Here is a 27,560-nt window from a genome sequence, read left to right as displayed (position 1 = left end):
AGTCCTTCCAGAAAAATGCTGATTTTTTTTGTGATTGTTGCGGGCAAAAATCCTTGATTTTGCGGCACGTTTTCTTAAAACATGCGATGAAATATGCGGGATATTTATGCAATTTTATGCAATGAAATTGCGGGAACTTGCAAATACTGCGGTTTGATGAAAAAGAGAAAAAAAAGTGATTCCCCCAACACCCTGTTCTCACTAGGCTACTACCTTAATGTAAGTCATTTCTTATTACTTCCTATGATAAGCAAGCATACTACATCACAGAAAGTGCTGGGAATATTTAAGTTCTCATCTTTTTTTATTTCAGACCATAATAAACACATGGCTCAAACTTTGCAAAACATTGATGATCACAAGTTCTGTAGCTTTACAAAAGGAATATGCTACAACTTCTGTAAAAACGAATAAATAAAAAATTTAAAAAAGTGTGCTTCCTGTTGTACAGAGGTTGCTATACAAAACAGACATCTTCTGTAAAAATAAGTGCTTCCAATGCACCAAGTGCAATCTCTTACTGTAACGTAAATTTACATACTACTAATATACTTAAAACTGTAAGGTTTTTGAAACATGATTTAACCCACTGGTAACAAAAAAGTGCAATCTTACAACTGTAAAGGCCTGTACACACCGGGACGAATATCGCGCACGCTTATCGCCAGCATTTTTCGTGACGTTTTTCGGCGCGTCTTGAGTGTTCACACACAATCGATTTTCACTGGCGATGCGCCGAGTGAACGTGCACATTCAGTAGATGCGCTCCCAGTACACAAGGTGGTGCTGCGGCACTTTACGCCTCTGACACTTGCTTGTCACAGAAGAAGAGGAGAGACATATTATGTCTATGGCCAAAACCATTCACACACTTTTTACTAACTGGCAAGCAGCATTAGCAGCTCATCTTCTTCTATGTCTACTTACTACTACTTCTTCGTCGTATCAATGTGTGCTCGGTAAGAGCGTTTCGTGCTTGAGCGCCACCAAGTCGTGTTTTAATGTAACTTCAGCAGCTCCAGGCACAGCAAAAGCAGCAATCTCATTGGTCGGCCAGTTTTTAACGCGCCGCGTCAAAATAAAAAAACTAACCCGAGGCGTTTTTTTTTATATTACGCTTTTATGCGATAAACGAGCGCGAAAATCGTCCCGGTGTGAACAGGCCTTGAAGTTGCTTTTCGATGATGTTCACGTCGCGTAATTAGGTCACTTCATAATGTTCCCATGGCAATAGGGGGAAATGGTTGCTCTTGTGTGAAGTAAACGCAACTTTCTGCTAAGATATATGGGACTTTTTTGCAACGAAAATGCAGGGATTATGAAATCATGCAAGCCTCGCATATTTTGCGCGCGGAAATCTGCAATTTATGCGGCAAAGTGCGCCGTATTTGAAAAAATGCGGCCCCCGCATTAATGTGCGGACTGATCGCATTTTCAAGTTTTTCTGGAGTTTTTCTGGAGGGACTGCAGAAATCTCTTGCTTCACAGCGGTTTGGTCCACCACGCACCACACCTCACCTACACACACACGGAAGTCCGGTGGAAGAGAACAAAGTTCATCAGCAGATGTGGAATTAGCTGTTAAGGCTATTTTATTCACTTTAAACATCGGATGAAGTGATTCTTTTCTCTTTAACACAGACAATGCTGAGTTATTAATAAATTAGCAATGACAAAAACATTTTGATAACCAATGTATTTTCGAGTCTGATATGTTAGCAATTATTGTTTGGTAGCTTGTTGTAAGTCACCCACTACAACGGACATGGCGATAAGCCTATGTGTGAACTGATATTAGGCTAATATTGTAGATCTAAGTTACCGCTGTGTTGGGTTTTGCTCAATACTATGTGGAAGAAGCAATTTAATTGAATAATTATATTACCGCGTGGTGAACCTATGATTACTCATATTCAAACAACTATTGCTTTGTGTTGTTGGCCAGATAAAATGACAAAAGAAAAACGGACATAAGAAAAAAAAATTCAGTACACCAAAACACCACACATATCCTTACAAGTACAATTTGGCTGTATTATTTGTGTCCCCTTCAAAAATTGCCCTTAAGAAATTTTATCTTTATTGTCCCCCCTCCAACTGTTTGATGAAAGTTACTCCCATGGTGAGCGTCGAGTCTGAGGAAAAGGTGGCGGGGGTAACAACTCTCTCCAATATTTTGAATTTGGACTGCAGTACCATATTCAACCACTAGCTTTTACGTGGTATATGGTTTACAACCGTAATTCCTCTCGCAGTATTTATTCTTCTGACTTATTAAAAGAGGAGGGCTAATGCTTTTCTAAGTGGACAGACATGTAATTTCCACTTTGTACACAATAAAATGACAGAAACCTACGGTGACCCAGTAGTGCACAACACAACGAAATTTAAAAAGCATGTATAAGTTCACAACACAACGGAATGAAGCCACAACACAATGAAAAAGCCACAACGAAATCAAGACACAACACAACGAAAAAACCACAACACAACGAAATCAAACCACAACACAACGGAAATGCTCCCGACCACTAGGGGACTCTCGGAGTGCGGTAAAGTTAGTTTTCCTTGCATTGTTCTATAGATTCGACAGTCTTACAAATATTTAAACACTACAATCAGTTTTAAGTGTGCAGTTGTATATGTACGACATGAAATATCAATTCAAAATCACCTACGTACATTATAGCTGCATATTTATACTCGAGAGCGCTTTGACCCGCTGCCACAGCGATAAGGGAACGTCTGTCAATTCCACCAAGTTATAACATAATTTGTATGAATTAAATTAACTTTTTTTTTTATTTTCAATATCCAATGTTGTGTTGTGCATTACTAAGTCAGTTTTACCAATACAATCAAGCTGTGGAATTTTAACATGTCTGTTTTTAAATGTTAAAAGTAATTTTAATTCATACAAATTATAAGTTTCAACCACTTGGTGGAATTGGCAGATGTTCCCTTAGCGCTGTGGTATCGGGTCAAAGCATTCTCGATCATAAATGCATGCAGGTGATTTTGAATTAATATTTAATGTCAATAAACAATGGTTAGCCTACATACTGTTAAAACTAATTGTGGTATTGATATCTTTGTTAGATTGCCGATTCTATAGAACTTCTATAGAACTTTACTGAGCTCCGAGTGCCCCTGAGTGGTTGGGAGCATTTCCGTTGTGTTGTGGCTTGATTTCATTGTGTTGTGGCTTTTTCGTTGTGTTGTGGCTTGTTTCCGTTGTGTTGTGGCTTGATTTTGTTGTGATGTGGCTTGTTTCCGTTGTGTTGTGGCTTGATTTCGTTGTGATGTGGCTTTTTCGTTGTGTTGTGGCTTGTTTCCGTTGTGTTGTGAACTTATGTTTGCTTTTTATATTTCGTTGTTTTGTGCACTACTGGGCCACCGTAGAAACCCCAATATATCTACATTAAAAGGGTGAATCATATTTAAAGCCATATTTAAAGACTGGAATTCTAACATTTGAAAACAACAATGTTTCATTACTTTATGGAGTCCAAATGCACCACACAGAAACATTAATATTTTATAACAAAAAAAGTATAGCTTTTCTCTTACTTACAAGAGGTCACTTAGAAAGCTTTTTTATTTATAGCATACCGCAGAAGAATAGGTTTTAGAAAATTTTTGAGGGGCCATCAGCAAATGTACAGTACATCACAGACACACAAACACACACAGATTTCTCCAAAATACCCTCGACAGCCTCTGTGGAAAGGTGAAAGTGTTCCACACGCAGTGAACTGTGTTTAAACTGTGTTTGTTTGCAGGAATATTGCTTTACCTATGAAATATTTAGCACGGAAAACACGCACAGACAAGCGGCAAGCTAATGTTTTGTGACAGCCACTATTATATGACAGACATCTGTCAGATTCATTGCACATTTTCTCTTTTCCATGTTAAAATACCCGTCTCGGGCTCCAACGTTCATATAGGAATATAATGTGCACACAAATTGAGATTGAGCATTAGATGTGAGATGTTTGAAGAATTTAAAGACTGCAGGCGAACATTTGTCACATTACTCCCTTAAGAGAAATAAAAAATTCATATATCACATTGGTATCTTTTACCCGTACAGAAAAATGCGACATCTATGGAAAATGTCCCCGCTCGCTCCCCAGTCTAAACGACTTTTGATTCTTTATTGAATTTGCTAAATGCCCCATAAAACTAGCCGACAGCCCTGAGGGAAGGAAACAGTTGTGTAGACAAGTGTTCCATTTAGCTGATACGGATTTTCAAAACCGCGCTGCCTCTGGAAGGGAAGTAGGTCAATACAGTGAATCTCTGTGACACGACTGCCACCGTCCACTTCTTCAGGATTAGACAGCCGAGAGAGGAGCTCTTTGTAAGAGCGTTACTGTGACAGCATGCCAAGTTAGAGACTAATAAATCTCACGTTGTCACCAACAGGACAAGAAATGACTTAAAGATGGCTTGAAGTTGTTAAACTGATGGGAAACCCCCCCAAAAAAGTGAGGGCTCAGGACTGTAACTGGCTAAAACTTGCTTAGGAGCATCAAAACATCACTCAGAGATGCCTGTAGTTCATCTTAAAATAATTTTCTTATCTTCATGTTGCGAATCTGTTGGATTTTTGTGTGGATCACAAAAAGATAATGTTTGAAAAATGTCCCAGCCAGGCCCTATTTTGAAAGCGATTGGCGACTACATCTGTCAAGGTCCAAAACAAGCATCATAAAAAGGTTTATATGACTCATGCACCACAATAACTGTGGGAATGTGGCTCTCAAATCAAATATGGCAGCATTGACGTCAATGACATTTGAGTCCCCATTTACTTTCATTATACAGAAACGAGAGGACACAGAGGTAAACCGGTTTGGAACAGCATGAGATGACACTGGTGAACTATTCCTTTAAAGTAAGATAACACAGCATCCTTAGAAGTTCAAGCGCAAATTATGCAGACAAGTATCCAGTGTCCTACCTGAGACGAGTGGTACGGTGTCTCTCTCCCATGACACAACAGTGATGTAGTTCTCCACTGAGGAAGGAATAATGCACTTGAAGACCGCTACGCTGCCTCTCATCGCGGTCTGGTCCGCCACGCGGACCGTATAGGGCTCTCGTAAAACTAAAGAGAAAGAGCTTGTGTTATTGGTAAAAAAGAAAATGAACACTGAAAAAATATGTAAACATCATTAAAGCTGAAATGTTTTTAATATTAAAATACTTTGTTCTAGCTGAATATGCAGAGGTAATTCGTTTTTTTACCAAAATGTAAAAAAATCTATCTACACTGTAAAACCGAATGAGTTGGCAAAACTAAAAAAATAAAATGTAGTATTGTTAAGTAACATGAATTGTTTCATTGTTTTGAGTTTTATGAACTTGTTTTATTTTATTTTATTTAGACCAACTTAAACTGACACTGGGATGGGATTTATATTCCCCAGCATGCTTTGCCATGACACTCGAAAGGGAGAGAAAAAGCAAAAATCAAGTGTTATATCATTTTTTTTTTGTGCAAGATTAATGTTAAGTGGGAGATTTAGTAGTGTTTAATGTTTTGCTATGCTAATTTAGAAGAGTTTCTGTTAGCAACACTGGCTCAACCAATGGCATGAGTTTAGGGCAGGACTATCTGTTTGTCTGACCAATAACAGATTGGAAGAGGGAAACCTGTTTGAAAACAGTCATTATTTTTGCTATTCCATTTAGTATCACTAGTGATGCAGAAATTACACATTTGGGGCCAAATTTACTAAACAGGGCAAATTAGCGTAAGCTAGCGTGCGCAATTCTAAAAAAAAAAAAAAAAAACCCAGCAGATGAGAGTGGAAAATTCAGCATGTGATCTACTGATGATGCGCAAATGAAAAAACACAGACGCTGCTGGATCATTCCATAATAACTAACGCAATCTACCAGGAGCAGCGCAAATTAGCATCTGGTTTAAGACATGCTTTTTTTGGTGGTAAATAATGGCGCAAATACCAGTAAATTGACTAGCGTAAACCTTAGTAAATCACTTTGCATGATTCATTTAAATACTCTCCTCCAATTAATGTTGCAAACAAATGCAAAAATAACCCTGTCCATGCCTTTACAGCGCTATTTTTTTTCACTGTGTGTCTTTAGAAAATCCTGACAGTAGTTTTTAAAGGGTTAGTTCACCCAAAAATGAAAATTCTGTCATTAATTACTTACCCTCATGTCGTTCGACACCCGTAAGACCTGTTAGACAAATGAAGATATTTTAGTTGAAATCCGATGGCTCAGAAAGACCTCCATTGGCACAATGTACTTTACACTCTCAAGACCCATAAAAGGTACTAAAGACGTCGTTACAAAGTCCATCTCACTACAGTGGTTCTACAATAACTTTATGAATCGACGAGAATAGCTTTTGTGCACAAAAAAACCCCTAAATAACGACTTATATAGTGATGACCGATTTCAAAACACTGCATCATGAAGCTTCGAAGCGTTATGAATCAGCGAGTCGAATCATGATTCGGATCGCGTGTCAAACTGCCAAACTGCTGAAATCACGTGACTTTGGCGATCCAAACCGCTGAATTGACTCACTGATTCATAGCGCTTCGAAGCTTCATGAAGCAGTGTTTTGAAATCGGTAATCACTATATAAGTCGTTATTTAGGGGTTTTTTTGCGCACAAAAGCTATTCTCGTCGATTCATAAAGTTATTGTAGAACCACTGTAGTGAGATGGACTTTGTAACGACGTCTTTAGTACCTTTTATGGGTCTTGAGAGTGTAAAGTACATTGTGCCAATGGAGGTCTTTCTGAGCCCTCGGATTTCAACTAAAATATCTTCATTTGTCTCACAGGTCTTACGGGTGTTGAACGACATGAGGGTAAGTAATTAATGACAGAATTTTCATTTTTGGGTGAACTAACCCTTTAAACGCCAAAATAGGGTTTGCGCTGGCGCAAACTGTTAGTAAATATGGCCCTTGGCCTTTTAAAACAAGGTACTGTAAAAGTTTCCTGAGAGGCAAATGTTTTGTTTTCAGAAAATTAAATAGGATATTAAGCATAAATAAAATGTATTGTTTTATTGTTGTTATTGTTGTTGCAACGATTTGCTACTTAGGTATAGATGATGTTAGGGGGAGGGACATTCACATTCTAGAGAGAATTTGATTGGACAAAAATGTGTGCGGTACAGGATGAGTCGTCAATATTTTTGGTCCATTTTCCAAGATAAGAAAGACTGTAAATTTAAATGATGTTTATCAGCTAAAAGAATGAGTTAAGGACATTTAGGAGTATAGCATATAGAATAGCCTCAAAGCAAACAGACATCTACTAAAACCCACAAAAACCTCATGTTTGTGTCTTTAAAACATCTGCAACAATCTATATTATCTTTAAACACTCACCAGCCTTAATATGAACATCTTGGCTTCTAATTTTCCCTGAAGGATTTTCCGCTGTGCAATAGTAAGTGTTGTCATGGATCACTTTGCTAAAGCTGGACGGAGGAAAGTGGAAGATCTGGAGAGTGCCGTTTGGGTGGACATGGCGGATCCCTGGGACGTTGTAGCTCTCCTCGCCGGTGGCCAGATACCAGCGTAGGGTAGCAGGCGGCACCGCTGCTGCAGGACAGGGAACCAGAGTCCCCGTGGTGCTGGCGAACACTACCTCTTGCAGAGATGCATTGACAAAATACAAGCTGGAATGTAGGTCTTCACTGAGAACTGCAGGAGACAATAGAGGACATGCGGTTAGTGTCTGAACTGTTCATGCAGTCTCAACCATTTTTTGAGTTAATCAGAACACAAGGTTCTTTCTCTCCGTTTGAAATAACTAACAGCTTGTTTGTCACAGCTGGTCTTATACATCTCCAGGGACGCATTACTTTAACAGCTCATAAATATATTAAAACAGTTAGTCTTGGCACTTTTTAGTCACTATGGTCCATTAGATTCAGGATTCAGAGTCATGCATGCCTACATAGACAAAAACCTCTCAGATTTGGAGCTCAAATACATCAGGTAGCTCTAAACAAACAGTACCGACCAAGTTTTAAAGGGATAGTTCAGTCAAAAATGTACATTTTGTCATCATTTACTCACCCTCAAATTGTTCCAGTGAGGTAACCAGACAGTTGATTTTTGTAGGAAAAAAATACTATGGAAGTCAATGGCTACCGTCAGCTGTCTCGTTACCAACATTCTTCAAAATATCTTCTTTTGTGTTCAACGGAAGAATGAAACTCATACAGGTTTGTAACAACTTGATGATGACAAAAACTATCCCTTTAAATCTTTATTAAAAAAGAACAGACTGTAAATAACAGCTTAGTGAGCAATTTCTCCACTGGGGCTTTTAAAAGAGAAAGATTTCATTTTAGAGAATGAGTGCTGAACCTTGTTTTAATGAAACGATATCATTTCTCATATGTTTTAACACTTTATTTTAATTTATTATATTTTTAATGGCCATTGCTTTGGCAATTCGGCAACACATTTATGCCAATAAAGCCCTAATGGATTTGAATTGATTTGTTCACTTATAACTTTCAGTTTTCAGATGGACATACTGGAAACAAAACACAATTTCAGTGCCCTGGAGTATTTTATAGATAATGGAACTCAGTTTTAGGCCATGGAAAAGCGACTATTGTCTAAAAGCACATAAAGAATAAAATATTTATACCCATACTCTAGTTGATTCCCTAAGATAAAAAAACATAAATGGAAATGGATGGAATAGTGGAATCAGCAGACCATAAAAAAAAAGACTATAAAAGTCTATTTCTTATCAATTTGACTTTGATTGTGGTCAAAAATCTACTTGTTTGAAAAACAGGTACAAAGCACAGCACAGCACAATTTGTACATCACAACATCCTTTTTAAAAGTGAGTATTTTCTCCATAAAAGTCGAGTGATCCAAAGACAATCTCAAAAACCCATTTCTTACTTCTCAAACTACCTTGTAACCAATCACGTCAACGTGCGGGTGGCCTTTTAGCATATCATTAACTATGCTCTGAATCAGAGGAATCTCAAGAGAAGCCAGATTATTACAGTATATTTTTATTATAAATTACGATGTTATGATGAGATGAACTATATGCCTTTCTCCACAAACTGAGAAGGCGAACGGGAACATGGTCTGTGTAACATTATCAACACATTATCAGCTGTTTGATAACATAGTCAAGCAAAAGGCTAATCATATCAATTACCGCTATGTATCTGACGTTGTAAAGAGATACCATTGTGTAGCGTTTACTACAGTAACTTGAGTAAAAGTTGACAGAGTGGATCTCTGAGCTCGTTTGAGTGAGTGGAGGCGGGGTTAATTTGCATTTTCATGTATCCGCATATACTAAATGAAGCAAGTATAGTTACATTCAAACTATTTTTTTGATTTTTTCACAGGAAAATATTTTAAATATGTAATTTTGGTGATCAAAGATGCGTTTTAAAGGTGCAGTGTGTGATTTTTTGCGGCATCTAGCAGTGAGGTTGCGAATTGCAACCGCTCACCCCTCCCTTCCGAAGCACATAGAGAAGCTACGGTGGCCTTCACAGGACAAATATGTCGCCATCTGAGACAGCAGAGAGTAGCTATCGCTCTGTAGAGCAGTTTGTCTGTTTAGGGCTACTGTAGAAACATGGCGGCGCAAAATGGTGACTTCACTGTAAGGGGACCCGCGGTGTATATAGATAGAATTGGCTCTTTCTAAGATAATAAAAACATAATGGTTCATTATGTAAGGTCTTTATACACCACTGAAAACATAGTTATGCATATTATAGGCCTATGCATTTCTGTCAATAGATCCTCATAAATACTACACACTGCACCTTTAAGGGATAAAATTATTGACTACAGGGGGACTTTAAAACAAACAGAGACACATATCAAACCTTACATCACATTATCTTCATCAAAGATATTTTTTTCCCCTATTGTCATGTTGCATTAAGCATATATCGTTCTTTCTTTTTCAGCATTTAACACAAAAACGAACTGTATACTTCTTTTTTGTACACAAAATATAAAAATCCACTATGGTCTATTGATAATCCAGAGCAAAGCTCCAGTGAAAGATCAAAAGAACTTTGGATCTTAAGAACAATCATTAAATATTAAAAGACTTTATGTCAATACTGAGAATCTACAGCGATACGGCATATATGCATAGCCAATGTATACAATTTTATAAAAACATTATTATAAAATAATATGTAATTCTTTTTTATAAATACATTTCATATTAGTATATGTGTTATATATCTTTCTACATATTTATTACAAATGTAATTTTCTCAGAATTTCCTAGCAAAAAAAGAGCTGCGCTTTAAGACTGTTAAAACCATTAGACACATGAGGACAAAATAAAGAAGGCAGCAGCTGTTATCCAGACATGATTTATCTGATTTAGCACCACAGACATCGTGCGGTAAGCATCAGTTAAGGCTTGCGCATGGATTCAAGCACGGATGGACTCTTCATCTTTAAAAATCTGCATGGTCAGCGTCTGTCAATCTGATTCAAATTCAGATAGTAAAACCCAGCGCATGCTTCGCGACACAGTCAGAATCGTTCTGCTCTCAATTATCTAAATGATAGAAACGGCCAGACACGACTCTTCAAATATGAATTGAATGAATTTATAATTAATTTGCCTTTTTCAGAAAGTGCTTCAGGCTGTTTGATTAACAGCGATCCTTATCTGTCTGAAATAACGGACAGAGCGCTTCCTTTGTCACTGCTTGTTTCTGTCTTTCAGAGCAGATCATTGTAAATTCCCGCTGAGAGAGTCTCTAACGCGCTGTCCCTCTGTGGTCCTGTCTGAGCTTGACTCAGGGTGATATTTATGGGGTGAGCATGTGACAGCTCAAGGGCAGAGACCATTTTAAAGTCAAGCTGATCTAGGGGCATGGTGGTCAGGCAAGAGCACGTTTTTCTTTAACAATCTATGAGATTAAGATGAAGGTCTGGTTAACATTTAAAGGGATAGTTCACCCAAAAATGGAAATTCTGTCATATTCACTCTCATTTCGTTCCAAACCTGTAAGACTTTCGCTCATCTGCAGAACACAAATGAAGATCTTTATAACGAAATCTGAGAGCTTTCTGTCCCTCCATAAACAGCTAGGCAGCTACCACTTTGATGCTTCAAAAAGTTAATAAAGAGATCGTAAAACTAATTCATATAAATTGAGAGGTTTGGTCCAAATTTTCTGAAAAGACACGAACGCTTTATATGATGAACAGATTTAATTTAGGCTTTTATTCACATATAAACAATCATAAACACATCAGTTGTGGTAAACGGAAGCTCAAGCATGTTCGCTTGACGTGCGAGAACCAATGAGGTTCATTCTCATGTGTTACGCATCCCATTTGAGCTTCCGCAAGAACCAATGAGGTTCGTTCTCATGTTACGGATCACATTTGAGCTTCTGCAAGAACCAATGAGGTTTGTTTTCATGTTATGCATTACATTTGAGCTTCTGCAAGAACCAATGAGGTTCGTTCTCATGTTACGCATCACATTTGAGCTTCCACAAAAAACAATGAGGTTTGTTCTCGCATGTCAAGCTGGTTCGGTTGAGTAACCATCAGATAGGTGTAGGAGTAGCGTAAGCTTTGACGTTTCTTGCGTTTCAAACAAATAGGGCTGGGCAACAAACTCAAGTCATCTCAAGCTCTTCCTTTATATAGAAATCCTCCAACATTTCTCTTTAAAAAAACTAATTTAAGACTTCTAATTCAGGACCGGTGTTTTGTTTTGCTCTATCCAATGCGCTTCGGTGTTCTTCAATGTGTCATGCGTCAGGTCAAGGGTTACTCTTTTGCCGTAAATCAATGTGTATGACCATCTGACGGAAATGAGTTATTTTAGTTTATAACGTTTAAAATATGGATATTTTTCTTACACAAACGCATCGATTCACTTCAGAAGGCCTTCATTAACCCTATGGAGCCGTGTGTTTTTAAGGATAGATGGATGCACTTTTTTGGGCTTCAAAATCAAATCACAGCCATTATATACAGCTTGGAAGCGCCAGGATATTATTTAACCCTCTCGAGTCGGCGGTCGCAGCTTTTTTTCTTATCAGTGCCAAAGACACTCATATAACACTGTAATTTTTTTATAATTCAGGCAAGTGTTATACATCATTATCATCTGTTAAGTTTATATTTGTTTTGTGTACAGTCACAATAAAAACAAATTGTTGTGCTTTTTGCAAAATAAAGAAAACAAACATGATGTGAGATCTGTAGCCTCTCTGTCAAAGACGTTCATTCAGATAGTCTTCAGAAAATGACCTCTAGCTTAGTGAATACTTGTCTCACAAACATGAGACATACGTCTAAAGAAACGTTGAAATGTCAGGATTTAAACAATGTAAACCAAATCAAAAACAAATATTCTGTGTTTATGTAATCTGTTTGAAAGCAGAGATATGTTAATTGGCTCATTATACACTAACGCAACCACGCCCACGGAGAGCGCGTTCTATTGAGATTCAAATACTGAGGCTCCGGAGTCGACGCCCACACATCAACTCAAACAAACACATCAAGTACTGCATTCCTACTTCAACTACATCGTTTTGAGACGCGTTTAATAATCCTGGAATAATTCTCCATAAAAAGCTGTTCATTTCTTAAAGCAACGGATTCCACCGCTGTGTGTAAGTAGGCTACGTTTACTCTGTAAGCCTCTGTGAATATTAAACTAAAAATCTGAGCGAGGACGCACTGAAGCTTTCATTGTTTAAATTAGCTTAAAATTACTGTCAGATGTAAGTAATTACCTTGACAAACTATACATCATTAAAAACATCTAAGACTCAAGCTTCCATTTTTTACCTCTGTTTTATTCTCAACGTCATATAGTGACCGTAATTTGTTAATATGTGTCAGGAGTTATGAATATGAAAACCGCGTCGGTACCTTAGATTGTAATATGAGCGTCAGCTGATCTCATTCATAAAAAACTCATCTCGTCATGAAGACTCCCGACAAAACAACATCGCTCAGGGCTTTTAGTTCAAAAGTGTGCAGATGAGGAGAAATATTGATAGATTCTCATATGTCTGTGTCAAATTTCTATACAGAGAAGTGTTATTTATTAAATCGCAGATGTAATCATTATGAGCGCTGGATACTCTGATGTGCTGTGTTTTCAATATGAAAGCTGGAGGGCGCTCTGTGCACATGTAGTCCGGTTATAACTCCGGTTGTATTAGCCTGATGAAGAAAGTCATATACACCTAGGATGTCTTGAGGATGAGTAAATCATGGGGTAATTTTCATTTTTGGGTGAACTAACCCTTTAAATTTGTTCGTAAAGCATTGGAGTCTCTACAGAAAATGTGGACTAAACTGCTCAATTCGATTCGTTTTATGATCTCTTTATAACTTTTTGAAGCATCAAGGTGTCAGTTTGCTTAGCTGTCAACGGAGGGACAGAAAGCTTTCAGATTTCATCAAAATGATCTTCATTTATGTTCTGAAGATGAATTAATGTCTTACGGGTTTGCAACGACATGGGGGTGAGTAATTAATGACAGAATTTTCATTTTTTGGTGAACCCTTTAACAGTGGACTTTTTTTCTCCCCAAACTCTACTTGGATAGTTTTAATGAATCTTTTTAATGAAATCTGCAGCTTTATGTCCCTCCATTGACAGCCTACACAACCACTTTCAGGCCCCAGGATGGTAGTAAAGACATCATAAAAACAATCCATGTGACTCCAGTGGTTTAACTTTCACCAAAAAAGGAGTAATTTTAAGATCACAATAGAAAGAAAAACAACATTTACAGTGCTGTTTTACTTAATAACACGTTTTAAACAGCCTACGGCTTTACACTTTTTTAGTTATTAAAGAGAAGAAAACAAAAATAAATAAGTTATATATGAGTGTGACAGGTCTGACTGGGCGTTTGTAATGAGGAGCATTTGAGCGGAATGACAGTTGCATTTAAGGTGAGCAGAAATATGGGTTTGTCTTTTGAAAACACATTAGCATTTGTCCACTGATTACACTGTGTGTAACCAGCCATCACAAGACTCTTTTCAAAACTAGCCAGGCGATTTATTTAAGTAATGTGCGATCAATATTTACCCTGCAAAACCGCATGGGCGCCTCTGGTATTAACCCTTACAAACCTGAGATAGAACTGTTGGGTTTAGAAATAATCAGGACAGACACATTAAACCCTTACAAAAAAAAGTTGTAACTTTACACTAATGGAATAAGATGATACCCATGGTACTTTGATGTATACAATAGTAGCCATAAGTGATGTTCAGCCTATAGGAAAATTGAAATCGTCACCCTTTATACAAATATTATAAAAAATGTGCTAAAGCATTTTGTGTCGTTGTGCTTGGATTCAATTGTTTTATTTGCAAATTGTGAACATGCAAAAATGAAATCAATAAAATATTAATAACTGATTATATTGTAATCAATGCATGCTTTTTTTTGTGAGTTTTTGTATTATTTTTTGCATATAAATAAAACATGTGGCTGCCTTTTTTGCCAATAAATAGTGTTTTGTTTTTCCTTCATATTTAAAATATTACATTTTCCTCATATTTTGATGGTTTAATCAAACTTGTATGGTCATAAAATACAACTGATTACCATATTCAGATATCATAGTATTACCATCTTTTATTAATCTGTTTTTTTCCCTGCACATTTGATAAAATCAAATATATTTTTGGATGATTTGAGTATTTTTATGATGAACTGCTTATGTATAATTCAGAAAAATAAATATAAAAACATGGCATGGTATTTATCAATTTTAAAACTGCACACTTAATAAAATCAAATATATTCTTTGAATAATTTGAGTATTTTTATGATGAACTGCTTATGTATTATTCAGAAGGGAAAAAAAAACATGGCATTCCATGGAACCTGTCAAAAAATAGAACATAGTAATAACATAGTAATTGCATCTTTCTATTTTAAACCTGCACACTTGACTAAATGTAATATTTTTGGATGATTTAAATATTTTCATGATTAATTGCTTATGTATAATACATAAAAATGACCAAATATCCAAATATATGTTGTGAAGGTTTAAAAGGACTTGTTTTTTTAAATCAATTATTTTTTGGATGATTCATAGATTTTTTTTTTAAGATGAATTGCTTGTGCATAAATCGTAACTTATAAATAAACAAACATTATGTTAGAATGTCTTAAGCCTGCAAAGCCTAAAATCAGTGCCTCTCTGAGGATGAAATCTTGGCCCTGGTGTCGGTGGATGGGTCACTCTGTTGGCTGCAGGCCAACTGTGTCTGCGCTGTTGTCTGTGCCGCAAACAGGAGGGGTGGTTCCTCCCCGCGGGCTGCGGAACCTTGACGGAACGTCACGGGCTCAAGGTAATTAAAGCAGCGGCGTGCGAAAAGCCAGAGAGTGCAGAGTGAGCCCGGGAACAGCAGCCGGGATAGTCAGAATTCTTGTCCCTGCCCCAGGGCTACAGCAGGCCTGGCGTCAGGGAGCTGTAGCGGAGCACCGCAATTTAACCAGCTTGCAATTTGCTCTCATGAATATTAAGCACAGCCCAGCCGTGTCTGGGTTAATGGACCCCCGCTCACTGCCAATATGTAAAGCCGAAGATATCCCCCAGATGCCGAAAAAGGGTGAGAGCGGGAGCAGCGCGAGTCCCACTGGAAAAGCGAAGTTTCTGTGTTTTTTTTTTTTCATCTCTTAAGTGAGATGATTTGAATATCATCTGAATAATGTCAGAGCAAACGTTCGTTTAGAGCCTCCCTGGTGGTGAGAAGGAGATCAAACGGCCTCCGTGGATCTACATCAATTACGAGAGCCGATGCCGCTGATGTCTGAATCTAAAGCGCCGCTGACTCGGATGATGAGGAAACACGAGGCAGAGCTAAACGAGACTCGGCTGCTCACGCTGAGCTGACAGCTCCTCATCTCCCAGAGACACATGTAATACAACATTTCATTGAGATTGCCAAAACTATGCATGTACACTTAATTAAACAACAAATCAAATGACTGATTTATAATAAAAACCTTTATATTTATCGAATATATATATATATACACACACTATATTGCCAAAAGTATTGGGACACCCCTCCAAATTCCGGTGTTCCAACCACTTTCCAGGCATGCATTCTACAAACATTTGTGAAAGAAAGGGTCGCTCTCAGGAGCTCAATGAATTCAAGAGTGGTACTGTGATAGGTTGCCACCTGTGCAATAAGTCCATTCGTGAAATTTCCTCACTACTAAATATTCCACAGTCAACTGTGGAACAACAGCAACTCAGCCACGAAGTGGTGGGCCACGTAAAATCCCAGAGCGGGGTCAGCGCATACTGAGGCGCACAGTGCGCAGAAATCGCCTACTTTCTGCAGAGTCAATAGCTACAGACCTCCAAACGTCATGTGGCCTTCAGATTAGCTCAAGAACAGTGCGTATAGAGCTTCATGGAACGGGTTTCCATGGCAGAGCAGCTGCATCCAAGCCTTACATCACCAAGTGCAATGCAAAGCGTTGGATGCAGTGGTGTAAAGCACAACGCCACTGGACTCTAGAGCAGCGGAGACGTGTTCTCTGGAGTGACGGGTCACGCTTCTCTGTCTGGCAATCTGATGGATGAGTCTGGGTTTGGCGGATGCCAGGAGAACGGTACTTGCCTGACTGCATTGTGCCAAGTGTAAAGTTTGGTGGAGGGGGGATTATGGTGTGGGGGTTGTTTTTCAGGGGTTGGGCTTGGCCCCAGTTCCAGTGAAAGGAACTCTTAATGCTTCAGCTTAACAAGACATTTCGGACAATTTCATGCTCCCAACTTTGTGGGAACAGTTTGGGGATGGCCCCTTCCTGTTCCAACATGATTGTGCACGAAGCAAGGCCCATAAAGACATGGATGAGCGAGTTTGGTGTGGAGGAACTTGGCTGGCCTGCACAGTCCTGACTTCAACCTGATAGAACACCTTTGAGATAAATTAGAGCGGAGACTGCGAGTCCAACATCAGTGCCTGAACTCAAAAAATGCGCTTCTAGAAAAATGGTTAAAATTTCCCATAAACAGCTTCAACTCTTCTGGGAAGTTTTAGGAGTGTTATAGCTTCAAAGGGTGGGCCAACTTCATATTAAATCCTATGGATTAAGAATGGGTTGTCATTAAAGTTCATGTGCATGTAAAGGCAGGCGCCCCAAAACTTTTGGCAATATAGTGTATATATATAATATACACTACTTTATTAGTAGTAAAACATGACTTTTTAATAGTTCAAGTGAAAAAGTACATTGTCCAAGAAGATTATGCTTTTTACTTGAAAATTTCACATTTAATTTAATGTGTTTCTTTGTAATTATTTGAAATAAAATTGTTTCAAAGTAAACCCTGCACAAAATATTTCACTGTTTTTCACCTTTTTTCACTGTATATATAAGCGTTTAGTCAATTTGCATTTAAAATATACAGTCTTTCTCTTCTGGTGCAAACAGTGCAAAAATACTGATGACTCATCCTGCACTGCATAGATTTTTGTCCAATCAATGACATTATCTCTATAAACGTCCCTCCCCCTAAGCAAGTAATACATATATATGGTTACTCACTAGTCTTAATTGCTAGATTACTTGCTTATATATATCCAATCTTATTTGCTAGTTAGAATAAGACTAGACTTATCCACCTTCATGTGCGCCATCACCCAAACTCTGCCTTCCAAAAATGTCAGCCAATGCAATGTCAGCAAATTTGGCCACATGGAAGGCCAAGAGCTTTTTACAAATGGCTAAAAGATTGTAGGGCTTCCTCTGAATCCTTTGTTGTTTATAGAGCATAAGGCTCGCAGAGGCAAGTGAGATTTACTCAGGACACCGGTTTCCTTGTGTTTATCACATAAGACACACACACACACACACACTCACACCAAAACAAAGCACAGTGAGGACAGTGAGGAATCATGCTGTCTTTAACGGACAGATACATTCCCCATGGGAGCATCAGTGGTGAAAAAACAAATAAGTAATTATAAAAATAAAAAAAAACAAGTTGGGTAATTATCAATTACAGACTACGGTGATAACAGATTTTGGAGAACCAAAATAAATGATTAAGCCCAAGAAAAAAAGCCAGATCGGAATTATGGTAAACAAAAATATTGACTAGGCAGATTAATTTGGCCTTTTGGGCACAAAAACAGATGCTAGTAGCATTGTCAAAAAAAATTTTTTCAATATATGATGTAAATATAGTATATGTTTTTTAAACAATTTCTGTTTATTTATACTGAATTGTTAAATGATTATACGGAATATGTAATTACACACATATGTATATGTGCAAATACTGTACATCTGGCACTAAAGATATTGACATCAACCACTGAAAAATCAATCTTGGTTCACCACAATATACTAAATACTTAACTATGTATTGTTTGGTTTTGTTAAGCAGCTTACAGTATCCCGATGTCTCAGTTTGTGCCCTCTTCTAAACATGTGCCTGTGCTAATATTTGGGTGCGAGTCTCAGGTCAGCTCCTCTCCTCACTGGCTGCATGGCAGAAAGCTTGCGCCCCTGCGCACTGACGCAGCCAAGCAGATGTAAATGTATTCAGAGCATTTAGTGCTCAGGATTAATCGAATTATAATTTAATCATCTGATCAAACAGCAATTAGCATAATCACTTCTGGGGACGGGCCGATAGAGAATGCAGTGGAAACAGAACAGACCTGAGGCGAGAGCAGCTTCAATGAGGCATTTGCTGGGATCTCTGCAAATGTTACACATTTTTGGGTGTTGAAATTCTGCCCATTTTTTTTTCTCGTCTACTCTGCTACATGGACACATTCAGTGGTCAAACAGACTTTGTTAACTCATGGACAAAAACCAAGGATGTAACCACATATTCAGGACTGCAGGGGACCAGATTTAACCCAGTTCACCCTCATTATTTACTGAAAAAACACATATTTTATATATATATATATATATATATATATATATATATAGAGAGAGAGAGAGAGAGAGAGAGAGAGAGAGAGAGAGAGAGAGAGAGAGAGAGAGAGAGAGAGAGAGAGAGAGAGAGAGAGAGAGAGAGAGAGAGAGAGAGAGAGAGAGAGAGAGAGAGAGAGAGAGAGAGGGAGGAAGTCCTAAATTCTTTTAGCCATTTGTAAAAAGCTCTTGGCCGTCCATGTGGACAAATATATATATATAAGGGAATCATACATTTTTGTGAGGGCCATAAACACCATAGATATTGAGGAGGAAACATCACCTACAATATTAGAATTTAATTTCAGTTTCGGAACTCTATCATTGGAAAACCCTAGTTGATCGTTAATATGAATATTGAGGATGATGTCAAAAAATTCTTGTGATTCAATACAGATTGCATTTAGGTTGAAATTATGATATTTAACATCCATTTTGGATTTTACAAATGAGGTATAAATGGGTAAAACTTCATATGCCGTAAAAAAACACACGTTGTCAGGTAACCTATAATGTGCTTTATTTGGTAACTGAATTAAAATCAACCAGTATTATTCATTATGACTAATTTAAAATATTATTCAGTGACTGAAAATCACAGAATCACATGGCAATATCTCCATAAGGTATTAACGTGCACTTTTTTTTTTTTTTTTTTACTTTATTAAAAAGACATTTACAAAAATTACAGCCATTTAGCCTAAATTCTTCCAATCTGGATATATAAACATATGTATAAAGTCTCACTGATCAACAGATTAGATAGACAGACAGAAAGCAAAGCGATGTGTTCGTGTTAGAAAAAAATATCCATATTAAAAACATTATAAACTAAAATAACTAGCTTCCAACAGCAGCTGTACGCATTGATTTACGGCAAAAGAGTAACCCTTGACCTGACGCATGACGCATTGAAGAACACTGAAGCGCAGAGGATAGAGCAAAACAAAACACCGGTCCTGAATTAGAATTTTTAAAGAGAAATGTCAGAGGATTTCGATATTAGAGAAGTGGATCTTGAGTTTTTTATGCCCAGCCCTATTTGTTTGAACCGCGAGAAGCATAAAAGCTTACTCCTACATTGCGTAAGGGGTTGCTCTTTTGGCATAAGTCGACTTGAGATAAGTCGACAGAAGCTAGTTATTTTAGTTTTTAAAGTTTTAAATATGGATATGGAAGCTTCGCTTCAGAAGGCCTTTATTAACCCCCCAGAGCTATGTGGAGTACGTTTATGTTGGACTTTTTTGGGCTTCAAAATTTCATCCTCCATTCACTGCCCCTTATAAAGCTTGGAAGAACCAGGACATTTTTTAATATAACTCCGATTGTATTCGTCTGAAAGAAGAATGTCATATACACCTAGGATGGCTTGAGGTTGAGGGTGAGTAAATCATGGGGTGATTTTCATTTTTAGGTGAACTATCCCTTTAAGGCTCACCAAAAACCGCCTCTACAAATCATTTCTTTCACAACAACAGAACAAAAGCACCACTGACAGGAAAAATCCCTGTCTAATTTAAGATGGTCACAGTGGATGGAGCAGCCCAGTGGTTTGTGCTAAAGTCATCAAGCTTCTTTACTAAAAAAAGCCTGAAAGTCCTCATCAGTGTAAAATACGAAGTGCTTTTTCTGCCAAGTCATCAAAGCAGGAAATAAATACACATTACGGCCACCAGCACAGGCCCGTCTGTCAGGCATATTTCCTGCTGATTGACAATAAGCTGAGCTGATGGAAAATATGAACACTGATCAGCCTTCCTTCTCGCTAAACAGTTAGTACAAGCAGATCATCAAAATGTCATTATGCCAAACGACTCCTGGAATTACTGATATGCTGGGGAAAGAGCTACTAGGTTGAGTAGCGCTGTGTGTGCGTGTATGTGCCCTACAGAGTCTGACTCACAGCACACGTTTATGTCTTTTTCTAATACACATTGTGCTCTGCTATTGGCACAGCTTTAACCTTCCCGATTTGTTACTTAATAACTAATAAAATATTAAAAAGCAACAATACCGTATATGAAGCATCTGATAAAAATCCCTTTTTACTGCTAGCTTTTTCCCCCATTACACTCTAAAATAAAAGGCTCGTAATCATAGGGGAACCTTTTTTAGTGCTATATAGCACCAATTTTGGTGCTTCAGTGGTTCTTCAGCGGTTCTTCAGAGGTGCTATATAGCACCTTAGTCAAAGAACCGGTGAAGAACCTCTGAAGAACCGCTGAAGAAGCTCTGAAGAACCGCTGAAGAACCACTGAAGCACCAAAATTGGTGCTATATAGCACTAAAAAAGGTTCCCCTATGATTACGAGCCAAGAACCATTTTTGGTGCAATATAGAACCTTTTTTTTTTTAGAGTGTATGGTTTATTTTGGGAAAGAGTAAATTGTATGTAAAACTCCATACACTTTTTTCAAAGTTTTGCTCTGTGTAATTATTTGTGTAATTTACTGAAAACTGTTTCAAAGTAAATCCTACACACCATTTTTTTTGTATCATCTATGGCAAGTTAGGGGTAAACTTAAATATATTTTGGGGACAGAGTTGTCCCTAATAAGGGAGCTAAATTAAAAAAAAAAAAAAAAAAAAATCATAAATAAAGTAAATTATTTTCTTTTAAACAATTCAAAAAACACAACAGGCTATTTAGCTGAGAACAAAATTAAACAAAATTGTGAATCCTATTTGAAATCTGAAATTAAACTAATTCAATCTTAATAATGCAGGTTTTTTGAATGGGTTAGTTTGGGTTAAGTTTTTAAACAAATAAATGACTAAATAAATCTATGATATGTCCTTACATAGTCTAGGTAAACGGTGCATTAGCAAAAACAAATCATAAAAATATATGTGATATGTAAAAACAATTCATAAATAAAGTAGGCTAAATCTTGGTTAGTTTTTGTTTTAATTCTAAAAATTTATGAAAATAAAAACAATTCTAGGATACACTGAAAAAAATTATTTGTTGAATTTACAAAAATGTTTTATCGTAAGTGGTCGCAATCAATTTATTTTATCTCAATTTAAACAAAAACACATGCATTTCCCATGAAACCACTTCATTTTTTTTATTAAAATCAAAAAACTAAATTTAAATTATTTAAACGAGCACAAATTAATTATGCTTAATTTAATCGGGCCATAATCATTTTTTTCAGTGTAGCCTATATAATTACCATAATAATATTAAAACAAGAATAACATGCACATGTCAGGGGCTCTCAAAAAACAAAAACAATGAATCTACATTGTTCTGAAATTCTGTTCTGTTGATTTTAAAACATATCAAATGATTTGTAGAACAATATCCGTTTGCTTTGCTTTCAGGACTGTAAACAAGGCCTTGATTTCTTTCCACCACAGTGCAGCTGCAGTCTTAAAAACCCAGGCGTACAGTTGAGCAAAACAAATGGATATGCCCACACACTTTTGTCTGTTTGATCTGGACTCAGCTAAAAGCTCTCTTAAAAACCATCTCATGGAAAGCGACAGCTGATTGGGCACTTTGCTCTATGCCGCGCTGTTTACTCGTGTCCATTTGAGTGTATGTCAGAGTTGGCCCCTAGCATCAGTTTACAAAAACAACATCGCACCTACTTTCGGCTCCGTCTGTGCGAGGACGCTTATGTTGTTCCAATTACATTTGTGTGTTAATATGCACACGGTCTCGAGAGCTCTTCACCAACACAAGAGCCATTGAAAACAACTCAGCATGATTTTACATGCAAAAACATTTGTTGTTCAATACCAGAAAGCTGAGCTTGGAAAAAGCAGTGTGATTGTTTGTTATTAGGACTTAATTATAAAAACGGTATTAACTGCATTAATTGTGCATCAACACTCTTAGAAGAAAAGGTTCTATATAGAACCTTGAAGGTTTCTGTCAGGCGCTTCATATATAGAACCATTTAGTGGTTCCCATCGTCAAATCATTTTATGAATATATTTCTAAATAGTTCGTTTTGTTTCAGTTTTAATAAAAAAACATTTTATAAATTAAACAGGTAATAACATACTTTATCACTGGAGAAAAAAGATTAAATAATATGTTAAACATGAACATTTTATGAAGTAATTTCTGCTTCTATAACGGAGGCCAGCTAGTAAAGAGCTGTGCAGGTAAACCTCACTCCCCTGGCCTCCAGAGGCGCACTAGCAACAGATGCTAGTTGCTGTGATCTTAAGGGTCCTTGTTACGCCTCCGCCTCCCATGCAGGAAATGTCGGTTCGAATCCCACTCTGAACGGTTGCGAGTGGAACCAGAGGGATTACATTGGTGCCGTGACCCGGGTGGGAGCAAATATGTAATGGAGGCCAGCTAGTAAAGAGCTGTGCAAGTAAACCTCACTCCCCTGGCCTCCCCAGCACTAGCAACAGACATTAGACACCCCAGTCTTTAGGGTCCTTGTTAGCACCTGCCTCTCATGTCGGAAACGCCGGTTCAAATCCCACTCAGAGCGGTTGCAAGGAGAACCAGAGGGGTTACATTGGTGCCATGACCCGGATGGGAGTGAGTGTAACGGAGGCCAGCTAGTAAAGAGCTGTGCAGGTAAGTCTCACTCCCCTGTTGTCAAGAGGCGCACTAGCCACAGACATTAGATGCTCCGGTCTTTAGGGACCTTGTTATCACTTGCCTCCCATGCCAGAAACACTGATTCGAATCCCGAACAGAGCGGTTGCAAATAGAACCAGAGGGGGTTACACTGGTGCCGTGACACAGATGAGAGTGAGTGTAACGGAGTTTAGCTAGTAAAGAGCTCTGCAGGTAAACTTCACTCCCCCGGCCAAAAGTGGCGCACTAGCGACAGACGCTAGATGCTGCGGTCTTTAGTGTCCTTGTTAGTGCTTGCCTCCCATGCCAGAAACTCTGGTTCGAATCTTGCTTGGAAATGATGCGAGTAGAACCGGAGGGGTTACATTGGTGCCATGACCCGGATGGGAGTAAATGTAACGGCGGTTATCTAGTAAAGAGCTGTGCATATTAAACCTCACTCTCCTGGCCTCAAGCGTTGAACTAGCGACAGACTCTAGATGCTGCAGTCTATAGAGTCCTTGTTAACGCTTGCCTTCCATGTCAGAAAAGCAGGTTCGACTCCTGCTCGGAGTGGTTAAAAGTAAAACCGGAGGGGTTACAACGGTGCCGTGACCCGGATAGGAGTGAGTGTAACGGAGGCCAACTAGTAAAGAGCTGTGCATAGTAAACCTCCCTCTCCTGGCCTCAAGAGATGCACTAGCGACTGGCGCTTGACCGTGGTCTTTAGTGTCCTTTTTAATGCTTGCGTCCTATGCCGGAAACAGGTTTGAATCCCGCTCCGACCAGATGCGAGTAGAACAGGAGGGGTTTCATTGGTGCCATGACCCGGATGGGAGTAAGTGTAACGGTGGTTATCTAGTAAAGAGCTGTGCATATTAAACCTCACTCTCCTGGCCTCAAGCGTTGAACTAGCGACAGACTCTAGATGCTGCAGTCTATATAGTCCTTGTTAATGCTTGCCTTCCATGCCAGAAAAGCAGGTTCGACTCCTGCTCGGAGTGGTTGCAAGTAAAACCAGAGGGGTTACATCGGTGCCGTGACCCGGATAGGAGTGAGTGTAACGAAGGCCAGCTAGTGAAGAGCTGTGCATAGTAAACCTCACTCCCCTGGCCTCAAGAGATGCACTAGCAACAGATGCCAGATGCTGTGGTCTATAGTGTCCTTGTTAACGCCTGCCTCCCATGCCAGAAACGCAGGTTCGACTCCTGCTCGGAGTGGTTGCAAGTAAAACCGGAGGGGTTACATCGGTGCTGTGACCCGGATAGGAGTGAGTGTAACGGAGGCCAGCTAGTAAAGAGCTGTGCATAGTAAACCTCACTCTCCTGGCCTCAAGAGATGCACTAGCGACTGACGCTTGACCGTGGTCTTTAGTGTCCTTGTTAACGATTGCCTCCTATGCCGGAAACAGGTTTGAATCCCGCTCCGACCAGATGCGAGTAGAACCGGAGGGGTTACATTGGTGCCGTGACCCGGATAGGAGTAAGTGTTACGGAGGCCAGCTAGTGAAGTGCAGGAAAACCTCACTCCCCTGGCCTCAAGAGATGCACTAGCAACAGATGCCAGATGCTGTTGTCTATAGTGTCCTTGTGAGCACCATGCCGGAAAAGCTGGTTCGAATCCTGCTTGGAGGGGTTACACTTATCTAGAAACTTTTTGGCATAAAGGTTTCTTTAAAATTGATTCAAGAACCCTAGGGTTCAATATAGAAACCCACTGAACCTTCTTTTCGAAGAGTGTACAAGCTGCAGCTGCACTGAGCACTTGTCCATCAACAATAAAGGAAAAAACATGAAATCTCAAAAGGGATATTTAAGAGACCAGGGAATTAAATGATCCTTTCCTTTCCAGTTAACATCCCAAACGGCTTCGCAAACAAGCACGCCGCGTTTTCTTTTGCTAGTCATTACGGAAACACTTCCGGGGTCACCTGTACAGGAAGCGCCAAGGCCACTGCGCCAACATACATTTCAGGGGTTTCCATAGAGACCAGTGGAGAACTGGGCTGTGAGCTTAACCAAATCATGAAAGGCTCATTTTGTATGGCTTCTTTTTCTCTCTCTCTCCCCCACACACCCGCAAGAAACATGCTACACTGGCCAGAGAGCGCGAGATCAAGAGAGAAATAGAAAGAGAGAGAGAGAGAGAGAGAGAGCTCACTGCACTGACAGCAGCGGCACTGCATCAGAACGCTGATCAATGGAGCCTCAGAGACCCACATACACGGCTAGAACGCAGTGGCACAAATGGGACCATATTGATTCAAAGAGAAACACTTAAAATGCTTTTTAGAAATGCTCATTTGAACACAGTTCAGTAGACATGCACCACTCAATTGGCCAAAAACAAAATCCCTCTGAAATGATAATCAATTTCATTGATACACCATTAATTGAGGTTAAACGATTGTGTCCATTTCTGGGTTCATCGCAGCCCTGCGGTAAACTGATATAGCTTGGGAAAAATCATTTGACAAAAATTTTGACTGATATGATTCAATAAAACGTGGCCTCGTGGCATTCAACAACACCCTTTACGCTAAAGCATTGCTGTGTACGCTTTTTGTGTGTGCATCCTATCAAAATGCATCTCCTGTTTTTGCCATCACCGGTCAGTCTATGTGGAGTGGCCTGGGTCTGATATTAACGCGCCACAGTGTTACTCTGTTAAAACCACCTAAATGGCCCCATTTTCTCCTTGCTTCCTCCCCCCCACCCCTCATAACCCCCCTCTCACTCTCTCTCTATTCCACCACAAACACACCCATCCTGATTTAGCCCAGCAACCAGCACCCACTCACTGTCTCTCCATTTTAAAGCCATCAACACTCGCCTCCTGTCGAGCATTTGCGGTTGAAATTTTTTTTTTTTTAGAGGTCAATATGATTCGGACACCCGCATGGAATATTGTTTTTTTTTTTTGAATAAATGTTTTGTGAAAAGGTCACAGTGAAAGCATTCAGTAAAGTGCCAATTGAGTGACTGCGAGTTATTTTTTCATTCAATGCTTCAGTGCTTCTTCTTGAAACATGGCGGCTGTGTCACTATGCCACAATACAGCACATTTTCTTTTATTATTTTTCTTTTTAGATGCTTTTTTGGTGCTTTTTTTAAAATTCATAAAATTGCCTAATTACTCCAATTTTCTATTTGTGTGCGTTTTTAAGAAGGATACCAGCAAATCAGTTTTATCAAACGCTTAAAATAAAATATGTATTATATGTAAAATATAATAATGTCATACAGAAAGGGAGGGGGGAAAAAACAAAACAAAACTGTCACATCACATCAGGTTTGGTCCAACAAGGATGTCAAGATTCATATTTTTGACATTGTTGATGCACTTTGAGAGTATTTGCATAATAATGCATGTTTGTTTGTTTAGTACTATGAGTTGTAAAATGTAATAAAGTGACTAACCATAAATCAGGCGATTTAAATGCTTATTTAGGAGTCTGCTGCTGTACTGGTTCCACCTGAATTATTTGCTTAAATTAATGTGCAATATTTTAAACTATTAGGGGGGAAACTGCATGCATGATATTTATGGCATAAGCACTAAAATGATATGTGTAAACCTTTTAAAAGAATGGTGTTGTGAATTAACAAGAGACTAAATCAAATGGACCAGAATCGTATTTCAAACGTGCTTAAATGTATTCCTAGTGCATTGCGATGTTAATTAATTTCCACGAAGTTACAGCCTGTACAACAATAAAAAAAACACACACTACTCACCATTCAAAATGCACTGGAAAAAGATGATGGCCAATATCCACATGCCCCGCTCCTTTCAATCTCCAAACTAAGATTTTTCTTTGCCCACTGCACACTTTTCCTCCAAAAAAACGTTGCGCAGGAATATGAATATCTCTAATTAGTAGTTCCAGTGGAAGGGATGCATGTGAACCGGAGCTCTCGCTCGCGTGCGCTCCCAGGCTGATTGTCTCCGAGCTGAGATCCAGCTGTGGCGCGAGACGGTGAGCGGCGGGCAGGTGCGATGCTGAGTCAGAGCGCGCGCTTACTGAGGGGGACTG

General features: G+C 38.7%; 1 protein-coding gene across 1 annotated transcript in view; it reads right to left on the bottom strand.

Moving 5' to 3' along the window:
• dscama (Down syndrome cell adhesion molecule a) overlaps positions 1-27,304 on the bottom strand; it is a gene marked incomplete at both ends in the record, with an annotated part of 120,588 nt that extends 93,284 nt beyond the window's left edge. Inside the window, 3 exons of the mRNA XM_079803751.1 lie at positions 4,970-5,116; positions 7,392-7,709; positions 27,262-27,304. Coding sequence (XP_079659877.1) covers positions 4,970-5,116; positions 7,392-7,709; positions 27,262-27,304 — 508 coding nt within the window. The remainder of the gene's footprint in view (positions 1-4,969; positions 5,117-7,391; positions 7,710-27,261) is intronic.
• Between the last annotated feature and the right edge of the window lie 256 nt (positions 27,305-27,560).

The sequence above is a fragment of the Gobio gobio genome (genome assembly GCF_949357685.1).
Source record: "Gobio gobio genome assembly, chromosome: 22".
Taxonomy (NCBI): Eukaryota; Metazoa; Chordata; class Actinopteri; order Cypriniformes; family Gobionidae; genus Gobio; species Gobio gobio.
This window is presented reverse-complemented; position numbering and strand designations above follow the sequence as displayed.